The sequence below is a fragment of the Cuculus canorus genome, chromosome 1, assembly GCF_017976375.1.
Source record: "Cuculus canorus isolate bCucCan1 chromosome 1, bCucCan1.pri, whole genome shotgun sequence".
In the NCBI taxonomy this organism is placed as follows: Eukaryota; Metazoa; Chordata; class Aves; order Cuculiformes; family Cuculidae; genus Cuculus; species Cuculus canorus.
The window spans coordinates 137,590,815-137,604,762 of record NC_071401.1 but is presented as its reverse complement, the minus strand read 5'-3'; the positions used below and the strand labels follow the sequence as shown (position 1 = coordinate 137,604,762).

Genomic DNA, 13,948 nt, shown 5'->3' with positions numbered 1-13,948 from the left:
AGAGCACTTTGTTTTCTGTTAAAACAGTCATCCTTTCCAAAGCTAATGGAGTTTTTCAGTGGGAGAAGACATTAGTAGTAATGACATGATGTCTCAAATGGAATAGGGACCTTAATGTTTACCAAGGAAATCTTGACTACACAAGTTCTGCTGACTCTGTGCGCTTCATTTGAAAAATACAATAACAACCAGAGATGATTTTGTGTAGAGTTCTCTTTTTTATTTAAAACCAAGGAATGTTTTGACTCTTAGTTTCAGAATGATTTTTTTTTCATATATTACACACAAATTTTAAGTGTCTGTTACTGTACTTCTCTGTGTCTGTGCATGTAAATAAATAATCAAGAAACTGGTCAGTTGACAATGTTTTTAAAGGTTTGGTATTCATGAATCAACAATCACATCATCCAGACTTGTACTAGAAGCCTAGTTTTTGACAGGCTACAGTAGCATTAGCTCTGAGAAACCTGAGACCCCATTTCAGAGAAATACCCTTTTAGTTTGTGTACACATTTAATTACTTTCCTATACAAAGATACATTTAAGTATGTCCTGAAGTGCCCTCCCCATTCAGGGTCTAAGAGGAATTAATCAGTCTTAGTAGGTGGATATTAAATCTTGAAGTATGACACAGGCTCTGTGAAGTTTGTTGGCTGATGTTCTTGCAACAGCATCAGTACTGTTAAATCCCAAATTACCACCTTTTACTCCTAAAGTCCTGAAATAGGTCAATTTAATGCCAGAACCCAGCTTTATTTATGCCTTCAGAGTTATACATCTCCAGTACTTAAGCGAGGATTAAGTCAACTCTTATGTCTAAAGTCAACTCTAAAGTCTGATTATTTGTTTTTATAATTACTATAGCCTTTGTATATATGGAAAGCTGACAACAGCATGTAGTATTTTGTGAGATTTGCACCCTCCCTGCTCTGAATACAAATTAGTCCTTCCTTCTTTTTTTCTCCTGTGAGGAGTCCATTATGTAGAAAAGAGTATGTTTTATAGCACTATGAAAAGCACTGGCATAGCAGATCATGAATAGTATCTTGCATGTTGTTTAGAGAGAAAATAGTATAAGTTTTAAAACTGTGAACTCTAGTAAGAGCTGACCTTTGGCAAAACCTGTTGCCTGATTGGGAACTGCAATTTTCAGCTTTTTTTTTTCTCCCTTGCAGTGTCAGCTTTGAAAATGTTCAATCAATATAACCTATCACAGGGGTTAAAAGGAATAAACAACCTACCAGTCTTTCAGCAGTGAGAGGGTTCGGACATAACGATTATGGAATTATTAACTCAAATCTTCATATGGTTGGCTTCTGTTTAAAAAAGAAAAGAAAAAAAAGAAGGCAAGAACAAAGTGTGATTTACACCATGATTTTCATCATTCATTTAACTAAATAAAAGGTCCAATAATGAAAGACTTTTAATTGCACTTAAAGTTGGTCTTAAACAGAAACCAACAATACAAATTTGAGAGGCATTATCTTTTTAGAGGACGATCAGAATGCCATAATGAAAACTTAGATGACTTTGAGGAGCAAGGGATTAAGAGTCAGATAAAACTTTACAGCATAAACAATGTCATTTGGTTAAGGACTCATGACAAGAGTGTTTGCTATACCTTGTCATCTCCCTTCCTCAGAGTGAGGGGGAGACACCTAGACATTTAAATGATCATAAGTTTACTCTGAAACATTAAATGTGACAATGTGAAAAAAGGCAAAATGCAGGATGTATCATATTTGGTATTTCCATCAAAAAAGTGAAGATAGACATTGTACAAAGAACATAGCATATTGTGTACAGCTCCATTTGTGTATGTTTAAAAAGATTAATTTAAACTGGAACTAGTTGAAGAATAGCTACAAAAATTACCTGGGGAAGAGAGAGTCTGTTTAATGAAAAGCAATAAAGGATTTGATTTTTCTAACCCAGCAAGATCAAGAAGTTATGATTTATCTGGTATTAATAAACCCAGAAAGAGAAGAGCAATTTAAAGTAAGGGATAAGAAAGAAAATGTTCATATATACAGTCATTAACTTTAGTAGGGAAATTAGAAAACATCTACAGGTAGACCATATCTCTTTTCAAGAGAAGTACACCGATATAGTTCGCAACAGAGGTCTTACCAGTGATGAACAGAGTGAGAGATTTTTCTTCGTATACTTTCATGTATCATATGGTGATACATATCCCAGTGTGATGTTGGCCTTTTTCATGATATCATCATGTTGTTGACTTGCAATTGACTATAACATCCCATTCTTTTTCCAGAGAACTGCTCCCTAATCAGTTGCTTCCAATCCTGCATTTATGCACTTAACTGTGCTACCTAATTATAGTTACTTCTTCTTGTCCCGAATGCATCCTTTTCAGGCTGCTCCTTCAATTTTCAAGATCATTTTGAATTCCTATTCTCTCTTCCTACTCACAGTCTCTGTCGGTTTGATGCTATGTGCAGGTTTCATAAGAACACTCTTCATTCCATCGTCCAAGTTGTTAGCAAAAATATTGAGTAGCACCATATTTAGGGCAGATAGTTGCAGAACATCATTCTATGCTTTCTTCCATTTTAGAAATGAACTATTAACATCATATTCTTTGTAATAGTGTATTGTTCTCCTATCTGCCCTATGATAGCTGCAGACAGACCATTTGTCTTGCATACCTTACAGTTTATTTATGTGAAGGTAGCAACAGTTTCAAAAACTGAACCATAATCCAAGTAACTACTACTTCTGTGCATTGCACAGAATTGTAAGTAACAGAAAGAAATGGGGTTTCTTTAATAAGATATTTTCTTGACTGATTGATACTGATGTGTATTATTTGTCTCCTTGATACCACATATGTGCTTACAAAAAGGTTTTTTTTCTGGTTTTCTCGGAATTGAGTATTAACTGAAGTGTATAATTCTCCCAATTTTTATTTCTTTAAAGGCAGGCATTATTTTGTTCTTTTTCACCTGTACTTCCCCTGCCCTTCATAAGTTTTATGCTAACTGCTCCAGAACTGACTCAATTGCTTGCAAAAATGCCTTAGGATAAATACTACCAGGTATAGCTATTTGCAGGTAGCTTAAAATTACCAAAGTTATTCAAATTGCATTGACCTTGCCCCAAAATATTTAGTTTCATTAGAGTATTTTGGCACAATCAAAATTTACTTGTAGAAATTTTGATTTAGTGAAGACTATTTTTCTGTCAAAAAAGCATAACAAAGTTCCTAAGAACATCCCTAAGAAACGTGGAATGCTAATTTCAGCTTCTGAGCAATTAATATTTTATATCTCTAAAAATTATTTCTGATATTAATGGAAGTGTTGAACTCTTGTGGTAAAACATATTTAGTAAATAAATACTAGAGTATTAAAAGATGTATTGTTCAGCATCAGGATCTTTCCACTGTGCCTTCTGAACAAAGGTGCTGCCTAGCTAGCGCTGCCACAATCCTGATCTGGTGAAAGACTTTCTAGAAGTAAATCCACTTCCCATATTTGGTCTCTGAGCTGAGACTTTCAGAGTTAGAGTCAGCTAATATTTATAATAAAGGTGAGTTCTGCAGTGCTAGTTCAATTCCTAGTGCTTTTCTGTTAGGATTATAAGCTCCTATCCCATTATCCAGTCTGTTCTGATTTTGAGTATGTCCAAAGAGCAAAGTAATACATATCTATAATCAATCCTTGTACATGTCTGTGCTCAATCTTTTTGTATGAAAAACAAATTCAGTGTTGAGATTTAAAAATAAGTACATAAAAGAATGGCTTCATCTAGAAGGGTTTTAAGCGCTTTTTATTGTTGCTGCTCTTCATACTGTACTGTGAATTACCAGCAAAGAAGACTGTAACTGGTCTTTGAAAGTTTAGAGCCACAATGATCGACATTTTGGATTGGAGAGCTCAGAGAGGCTGAATATCGTCCTGGCTGGCAGTTGCGAGGTGATAGTATTGATTTCTGTTCGAAGAAATGCCTACAGATGTATTTTGCGTCCATTAGGTTCTGAATGCAGAGCTTTCAATTCTTGGTAAGTAGGAGCACAGTGCGTAGGCAGGCTTTGCTCTGGTTTGTTTGTTTTAAGTGTAAGCAGAAATAATTCTGTGTGCGTCCATTTAAAATGAATTGACCTTTTGTTAGAGTGAGGGTTGTGCATTACTTGCTATGGAGTAACTCCATTTGTCAATGCAAATAATAGGTGCAAACCAAGGATTATATCAGGCTACTGCAAAACTAAGAGGTAGGTCAGATTTAATGGAAACATCAGTCATTAACCCTTTTACAGCAGCTGCCTGGGGAGATCCTCGTTGATGAAAGTTGTGTTAGGTTATCTTACCTAGCTCTGCTGAGCCACAAAAAAGTGGTGAGGCTAATGCACATAGTCAGTCTAACAGAGTTTACTTAGAAGCTCTGCAAGGATACAAACATAGACCTTTTCTTTTTCTTTTCACAGAATATGAATCAATTAAGGCTGCTAAGTTCCAGGCTTTTACCATTACTCATGGTCCTGCTGCTTTTCCACTGCTGTGCCAAGACAGTGGGGATTAGGTACAGGGTGGGCAAAGGCACAGAACGGGAATCACAGTGCTAAAGTATGTTGCCTTTTCTGAATATAAAAATGAACAGTTTCTTGAAGTTGCAATTATAATACAAAAAGGACTACATTTTTCGCAAACTGTTGGGATTTTCATGCTTCCATGTGATTTACACACCAGCAATAATAAATCCGGGTGGTTATGTGGACATAAATAAGATGAATTTAAAAAGCAAAACAAATGTTCATTTAAAAATGATAGCAACTCTTGAAAGCAGATAGTTGCAAATAAATAACAGCTAGAGTGAATTATCTGCATGGTGGTTTTTCTATAGCACAGAAGCATGCATGACGTCTGCCCCCAAAAGCATGTATATTTTACACAACAGAATTAAACAGCTTCTTAGGGTTAGTTGAGGGCTGGCCCAGGGAACAGTCTAAATCAGGTACAGTCTTGACTAAGATGCTAAAATTAGAAGCCTGAACTACCTCTTTTTTTGAGTGGGAAAGCATATCCTGTTCAGTCCTCAAATTTTGGTGTGAAGTTGTTTTCGCGTTTCTTTGTTCTGCTGTGCTTGTCACATTAAGTGGCAACATTACAATACATGGAAACTAAAAGCATAGATTGTAAGTTCTGGGAAAACACAGGTTTTTTGTAAGCACTCCCACCCATCTGGAACTTGCTGCTCCCTTATAATCAGTCACAGATTGGTAAAGAAAGTAGACTTTACTTCACCCTGAACTCTAGTTTTAGTCTTCTGTGAGTAGTCCAAAACAACTATTGGATCCCTTAATTAGAACTGAATAACCAATTGGCTTGCATTACCTTCTGGTCTTCAGAGGTCTGTAGCCACTTTTCTATTTCCTTCTGATCATATTGTATTTAATGAAGGGGTCTGCTGGCCAGCTTCCACATAGGGTGCTTGCATTCCTGGTGACTGCAGTTAGTGTTTTTATTTGTAATTTGTGCAGTGCTGCTTTAAATATTTTATTATCCAAAATGCAAATGATCTCCTTTACCTCCCTTTGTGGACAAACCTGTTTGCTTGACTTTCTGTCTGTGTGTCATCTTTCCAACTGACATGTAGCAGTGTGGGATCTCACATTTGGATACTTCTCACTTGGCGCCATGCTCATCCTTCCACTTACATTTTGAAGAGTAATTTCATATTTTCTTCTCTATCATTTTGTTTGCCAGCATGGATGAGAGCCATTCCTGGAAGGGGGTGTGCATTGGAGCTGGCACAGACTGAACCACTGGCATAGGGAAGAGAAGCTGTTCCTGTGTCAAGAAGGCTTGGGCATGCCTAGGTTGTGCCGCCTATTCCACTCTCAGCTCGTTGCCAAAATTCTGTGTGCTCCCTTATGCCAAGACCTATTGAGAGAGAGACTGTCTGGAGTGTGTGAATTTATAGATATTTAATTAATAATCAAGCAAATAATTTTCATAGTAATTGCCTTACCTATTGTGAGGGAAGAAAGGGAAGGTATGCGTACGTGTTGTATACTTCACGCTCTAGTATAACCATGAGTTCATTTCCAGCCTGAGCATGACAGGTAAGGGATTTTTCATTTGTTTGTTTGCGCTCTGGTTTTTGTTTTGGGGGGAAATTTGTGAGGAGTTGTTTGTTTTGCGTAATTGATGCAATACAGGGTTCTTCCAAACCATCCCCCTCATCAGAAATCTTTGTTATGAGAAGCCTACTGTAATGAGGATTTATTGCACTTAGCTCTGTTAATGTAACATGTTGGTGAGAGTGTGCCATAGATACTCCTCTACATTTGAGCTGAACATGAATCTTTCAGCCATAGCTGGTGAGCCATGACTGTTTAGTTTGAGCTATAGCAGCTTGTGTTTTCAGCTGTAGCTCTTTGTTAGTCATTACGAATGTTAGTCATTACAGTGGCTAAAACTAGACTCTATTATTTGGCCCCACTGTGAGAAGGTGAGCCCTCCTAACGAGACCCAGAGACACAGGAGCTATGAAGGGAGCTTAAGAGGTACCACGTAGCTGAGCCCTGAGCACAATGTAGACAGTTAACTTGCCATCTGGCTTACTTGAGGAGCTGTGATCTACTGACTGCTTCATCATCTGTCCTCAGTTGTCCTTTCACCGTTAAGAAGTTGCTGCTTTTTCTTGTGTGATTTTTTAGTAAACTTCAAATAGTTATATAGTTATATATGTAGTTATGTAGTTTTGATTATCCTTTGGGTTCTTTAGGCATTTATAATCTGGAAGACGCAATTTCCATCTCGTCACAACAATTTTTGATATTTTAGAACCTTGAAGTCCAGGTCGATGAGCAGAGACCCTTCTCTCATTCTTGATCCAAAGCTGCTGTAACTCTGCCTAAGATTTCTGTGCAAGATTTAGCCACTGTGCTAACACCATGTCAGCTGCCTGTAATTACTGGTGAGGCAGCATATGACCTTCCATAACCATAGAGCTCACCAGAACTGCAAGAACGAGGCAGAGAGGAGACTGGCCATTTTATCGAGTAGTGTTTGCATATTCAACACTGTTTGCCCATCAGTGCAGGGGCACTGGACAAAGCACTGGAAAGAAGAACTCCCAAAAAACCCATCCAGACCTCAAGGCCAAGTGAGCAAACACCAGATAAGAAGATAAGAACCACATTTTGCAGAACTTCAAAGTAATTTTGAACAGTTGTAGTCTAGTCACTGACTCATCCCCTCCCCCCCTTTTCACTTTTCCTGCCACTCCACGAACAGCATGTGAAAGCACTGAAAGAAAATAAGAATCTTAAACTCATAAACATACCTGCCTCCCATCTGGCACTCATCCCAGCAGCCTGGTGATCTCCTTAGTTGTCCAGCAGATAGTTGAAAAACAAAAGTCCTGTGAAGATTAGCATGTCACCATATCCCTGCCAGATGGCGGTTAGTAAAACATGGGCAAATTGCATTGGCTGTGCTTCCATCATGACAATCACAACAGAAACACTACAGTGTTGCAACATCGCTATTTTTTAAGCTACGAAAATGAAGGGACCATAAAGTAGGGCAATCGTGGAATGCTAAACACCACTTAAACCTAATTGCAATGAAGTAAGTAGACTCTGAAGGGTACAAAGCACCGCTGAAGGCGACTCACAGGTTTTAGCCTCCCGCTCTAGGAGCATAGGGGGTGAGCTTCCGGAAGATGGCATGGGGCATATTTGCCTCACCACTCCACTGAAAAGCTCTTGCCAACCTTAATTACATTTTTAATCTATTTTTTTACTATATGGCCATTCATCATCTGATAAGCTCTTTAGTCAGGTTGGATGAGGCCTTGGGCAGCCTGATCTAGTGGGACGTGTCCCTGCCCATGGCAGTGGGGTTGGAACTGGATGATCTTTAAGGTCCCTTCCAACCCAAACTATTCTATGATTCTATGGTTCTTCATACCTCAGCAAAAATGAAACAGAACTGGACCATAAGGCTTGATCACGTGTTCTTAAGCCAAGGACACCAAGAGACTCTGTTTCATAAGGATAAGCATTCTGGGGTAATAATGGCATGGAAAAGAGAGGAGCTTCAACATGCAGTAGGAAGTCAGACTGTTGCTGGTGTCGTGCTGTGGTAAAATGATGCCTCAACATCTCAGCTAGAAATTTGCACCCTAAAATGCAAAGGAGAATTCTTATCTATTTACTTTGTCATGTAATGGTACAATTCAGTGTTCAGCTGAGCCAATGTAATAACCTCCTACTGCTGAAAGGTGAGGTCCTGCTCCTCCCTGCTTGCAGCTACCTGGTCCCGTGCCCTTCCTTGCACCAGTCACAGTATTTTTCAGACCTTTCTCTGAGCTGTGACCAAGTATATTAGATATTTGAATCCATGTGTGCACAATCCTTGTGTTTCTGGGCCAGGGAACTACATCCCCAGACACCAACTTCCATCTGGTACAGGAAAGCATTTTCCCTTAGGTGCAAGGATGCTGGCTGGCTGTGTGTGGGAGAGTGATGTGGTGCTTGGGAAGCAGAGGTCTGAGATGTAGTTCAGCATCTCATCTGTGCAGATCAGAACACCACAGGTCAGAGCACTGGCTTTCTCTACCACACAGAACTAGCTAGGGCTTGGTGCAGGGATGTAGAAACAACCCAGTAATGTGTCTTAGTGTTTGAAGTAGCAAAAGACTTCCACGAGGGAGTGTGGACTGCTTTTTGTTATTGACTTGTGTTACTGTTAATGCCCATTCAGGCAGTTTGAAGAACCATCTTTCCCTTCTCCTTCCAGGTCCCCAGCCCCATCCTGAATAATTTGGTTTGGCTGATATACAAAAAAAGTCACAAAAGCATCAGAACTTGCAGAGTTATCCACGGATATTTGAGCCTCCATAGTCTTGGTGGTTGGCAGCCAATTTGTGACTGCAGGCTTTCAGCAGGCATTTGAGTTCCTCCTGAACCATCATGGGAAAAAAACCACTGTGGGGGATAGCTTTGTCAGAAGTGTCTTACAAAACAAAATACAAGATTAACCTAAGATATTCAGTCTGAAGAAGTTACTTATTCTATAATTTGGGTGTGTTTTAGGCAAAAGAGCGCATTACCCTTTTGCTTATCTGGAGCTGTGAACGGCTTACTTCAGTCCAGTTTGAAGGATAAATGCAAGTAAGTGGACAGGCCGAAGCTACATTCCCCACTCAAAGTAAATGCAGTGCGGGCTGGGTTTCTGGCAAGATATGTGCCTCTGCTGGCTGGAGAATTAGCTCTGTTGCTTTAGATTCATTTTAGGTCAGGTATATAGGGAGAGATAGGAGCTTTTTTAGCCCTTTGATGCGTCAAAAAGCAGTTTGGCATCTGCAAGTTCGTTCTGTTCTTGGGTGGCTTGAGTGCCGTGGATTTCATCAGGGCTGCAATGCCCAGCACAGATCTTGCCACTTTTTATAAGTTAATTTACTAGGTACTTAAAGACACCAGGCAAAGATTTACAAATCCTTCTACAAGCACGAGAGGAACTCAAATGTAATTAATCTAAAAAATGATGTTTGGTTTTCAGCATTTATGTATTTGTTTGTGTTCAGCTTGCTTTCCTCTTAACCATAGATTTATTTCATGTTTCTGTACTGCTTGTTCTGCTGAGCCCCCAGAGAAAGGCCGAAAATCTTCAGCAACATTTAGAAGTTCTTTTATCAATATTGGTAACTGTTTTTCTCTTTGAATTTATTTTCTAAATTACCTGGCAACGTCCTACTTCAATTGTTAACATTAGTTTTACTAGCTTGGCTTAAATCCGTATCCAAGTTATTCCACAGCAGCAGTTCAACTTAGTGCTGGCTGAAGGAAAACTGGAGATCTTCTGCAAACCAAAACATTTTATATCACATCTTAATTTCTTACCATTTCTCCTCCTCTCTGCCTTTTATGCTCTTTTCTTGCCCTGAAGCCTTATCCCCTCCTCCCAGCATGTCTTTTAAATATGCCTGTTCCCCTCAGGCTTCAACCTTGTGCAGGCAGTAAGCGCAAAGCCCTGTTATTTGGAGTGAAGTAACACCAGTAGTCAGGAAGGAACAATGTAGTTCAGGCCAGATAAAATAAATCTCACATTTCCTGTCAAGAAACTGGGCCAAAAGCAATGATGAGAGACAGAGGGGGCAAACCACGCGGCTCACAACTAGAGACATATGGGTTAGAAACAACCACAACCCTTGCTTAAAAACAGAAAACAAATATGAAAAGCATCGGATGAAAGAGAAATAATACCAGCTCCTTGGCAATAAAAACCACATGACGTGGGGTCTAGCCAGCTTTTAAAACCATTGCATGTGTGGCACAATGGGGATCTGAATTCCCTGCTACTGTGCACGATATTAATTGTCTTTTGATTCATTTATTTAATTGATCCTTTGTGTTGCAAATTAGAGAGCTGATCTTACTCTGACTGACTTCTTTCTTCACCAAACTTGCTTCCAGACCTGAGGAGATGCTCTGATTAGTTGTTGTTGCTACTTTTCTTGTGTTTTAGTAACTCTCATGATTGTTTGCATAGCACTGAGAATTTCAGAATCATGTAGGTTTTGTACTGTGACACCTTTATCCCAACAGCCAGTTCTTCATCTAGCACTGCTGATACAACTGAACATTAATGAGTGTAAAGGTAAAGGGTTCAGGATCAGTCCCCAAAACAGTGAGAGTTTTTGAGCATGTGTTTATTTATAGTAAAAGGTCTGTCGTACACAGCCAAACTACTGAGTTCGGATTTGGAGGGTTACTTTATTTCCCTTCTGGGAGGATACTGATGTGTGTGTGTGGAAAGTGATGTCATCTGAGGAGCATCCCAACAAGGCAGAAACCGCAGGTGGCAGCCGAGGCTCTTTGGGATGGCTCCCATGGGGGCCAGGGTTGGATCCTGATCAATTTGGGAGACCGAACCGAAAGCAATGCACCAGGTGGTGTAAGAATGTTTAAACAGACATAGCACTTTTCATCTTCAAAGTACTGTGCAAAGATTAACTAATTAGATTTTCCTCCGCCTTCAGAAGAGCTTGCAAAATAGTGGTCAGGGAACAACTGGGTATATGATTTATTTAAGTGCTGAAAGGCTTTGTATGAAGTCCCTCACAGGAGGCTGTTAGGAAAATGTGGTTACTTTAGAATATGAAGAAAAGTCCTTCGCGGTGAAGAGGCAGGAAGCAAAGAGCAGTCAGTTTTATTATGGACAAAGATAATATTTGAGCACCACAGTTATATGTGCTGAGGAATCAAAATTAGTCTTGACAACGTACTGGAGAGGCAAGACTTTCTATCACAAAACATGTTTGGATGAATTCAGTTCAAAAGGGGGAGATTTGTGAAGGACTCCAGGAAAATTTATCCATTTTCAGCACTCAAGTCACATGGGTGCAGAGGACATGGCAGGATGGAGCTCCTTGTCTGTCTTCTGAGAAAGAGGTTAGGCATTGACTGGAGGAAAGCATATAACATCTATCTTCTGATTGAAAAAAGATAATAAAAAATTAAAGCCCCCAGAAGGCATCATGGAAGGACAGAAAGGGCAGAGGCTGTTTGGAGTGGGACTAACAGAGGCTAGAAATAAGGAGAAGTAGTGGGTGAACATGTAGCCGACAAGTCTCCGTGCTCCATTCTCCTCTGTGGAGATGGTGAGCATCCTCCCAGGTGTGTGGAGGGAGTTGTCCCTTGCCTGGGCATCCCAGGAAGGGAGAATGCAGCAGGGCTTGCGCAGTACAGTCCAACCACAGCCTGTCCTGTAGGCTTGCCTGTGCAGACAAGCCCAGGGTTTGATCATTGCAGAAGTGAACATTCTGACATAAAGCTTAACTGATCTGACACAAAACTCCAGCCACAGAGTTGTCTAGCAGGATATCAAATAGCAATATATTCAACCAGTGAACCACTGTGTTAGAACAACACATCTTCAAAACAAACTGAGCACACCCTGCAGGTATACTTGTTTCTAGGTATTTCTGAAAGCTCTCACTCTCTTAACCCTTTCAGGTGCTGTACATCCAGCACAGATGGAGAACTTGCACTGAGGCATGCTCTTTGCCTGGTTCAATGTGGTAAGTGCATCAAGATGGTAGGATTTTCTTCACAGCTTTAACAGGACATAGTTGCCTGCTCATTTGTCACCACTGTGTGTTGTGAGCAGGGAGGACAGAAGAAAGGGAGGTAATGCTTTAATGGGAAGTAGTATGCAAATGCCAGGCATAGTATTTGTACTTTTGTAATTTTCTCAGAATCACAGAATCACAAGGTTGGAAAGGACCCATTGGATCATCGAGTCCAACCATTCCTAACACTCCCTAAACTATGTCCCTAAGCACTTCATCCACCCGTTCCTTAAACACCTCCAGGGAAGGCGACTCGACCACCTCCTTGGGCAGCCTGTTCCAGTACCCAATGACTCTTACTGTAAAGAATTTTTTTCTGATATCCAATATTTTTCTGATATATTCTGATATTCTCGGCCACTTACAATGTATAATGTAAAAACAGTTCAGTAATGATAACTGAATGCTCAAAAATGGGGATGTTAGCATTACCATATTATTGGAGTAAACCAAATAAAGAACTTTCAGACAATGGATTTATAAATTCTTTTAGTAAAAGAATAATCCAAATTTCCAGTTATAGGAAGGTCAGAGAAATTTGCCTCTAGAATAGGATCATTGATTCTTAGAGCTTGAGGGCATCTAGAGCTCGACTTACTTAGGCCCATTTTTAGCTAAAACCTGAATTTAACTCAGACCCTACCCATTTGGGATTGAGTGAGCTTGTGGCTGACTAGCATGCATATATGTGTGCTTCATTAGGCTTTGAGGACAAAATTATCACACCACGTAATTTCATCTAAATTAGGTACCTAAATTAGGAACCAAAACCACCTGTACAGTCAATAGAGGCAGGCAGGCTCACTCATCTAAATGCAGCATCAGAACAGCTGTGCTAGGAACCTCTGTTAACTCTATGAACAGTTAGGTGCTTGAAGTTAGGTGGTATAAATACCCTCTTGGGTGCCTGATGAGTGAGTTTTGTCTTTTGAGTTCAGCTTTCAAAGGACCAAAACAATATGAAAAACTCTTGGCTTGTGCTGGAGCCAAGAACTGAAGAATCTGAAGCACAAGATTTCCCCTGATTTTAAGAAGAAGGAAGATCTTGTATAATGATTTTGAATTTCAGTGTTCCCTATAGCAGTAGTCAGCATGCATTCCTGATCAAATTCATTATTAAATTCTCATTTTGAATGCACATATCTGTTAGAATATTAACTCATTATTTATCAGAATTTTCCAGGTTTCCTGGCAAGTCATGCTCAGGATGAAGTCTATCTAACTGTGTATATTCAAGGATGTGTTTATATACAGTGGTATATACAAACACACACGCTCTAGACAGTGTGTAGGTGAGAATGTTGTTACAAAGAAAGATTCTTCCAAATTATTTACAAGCTCATATACAAGCTTATATACAAGCTCAGCTTGTATGAAACTACCTCTGCTCCTGCAGCACATACCAAGCTAGGCACCCTTAGGCCTGGCAGAGCAGCTCTAGCAGGACAGGGAATATGTGCTCTCCTAACCTCCTCCACAGACATCCAAATTCCCCTTCCTCTCGGTGCCTGAGCTGGCATTGGCTGGAGTTTCCCCAGCAATAGCTGGGAAATAGAAAAAGTGGTGAAGTCTCCTGGCTACAGATGAGATCGTACATTATTTTCTTCAGACTCCAGCTCATACCCTGAAGCTCATATGGTATAGTTCTGTGCAGAGGGGCAGAGGATAAACCTTGCCAGGGAGGTATGATTTGGAAAGCTTTAGTGGTTGTATGTAATACATTTTGGTTTTATCTTTTTTTTTCCTTTAGAAAAGGAGGGAAGTTCATGCAAAAACAACGTTTAAAGCAAACTGCAAAGCCAAACACTGACAGTTAAAGCCAAATTCATTTTGTCCCTTCAAT

At 39.7% G+C, this 13,948-nt stretch overlaps 1 protein-coding gene across 9 annotated transcripts in view; it reads left to right on the top strand.

Moving 5' to 3' along the window:
* Positions 1-13,948, top strand: part of SOX5 (SRY-box transcription factor 5) — a 651,718-nt gene that overhangs the window by 277,890 nt on the left and 359,880 nt on the right. Inside the window, exon 4 of one of the 9 annotated variants that reach the window (XM_054078746.1) lies at positions 11,990-12,054. The exons of 7 other annotated variants lie outside the window; for them this stretch is intronic. Coding sequence is in view for 1 of the 2 variants with exons in the window: in XM_054078710.1 (XP_053934685.1) it covers positions 12,050-12,054 (5 nt within the window). In the remaining variant the exon portion in view is untranslated. Of the gene's footprint in view, positions 1-11,989; positions 12,055-13,948 lie in introns of those variants that run through there. One more of the 9 variants, XM_054078710.1, reaches the window with a different exon arrangement.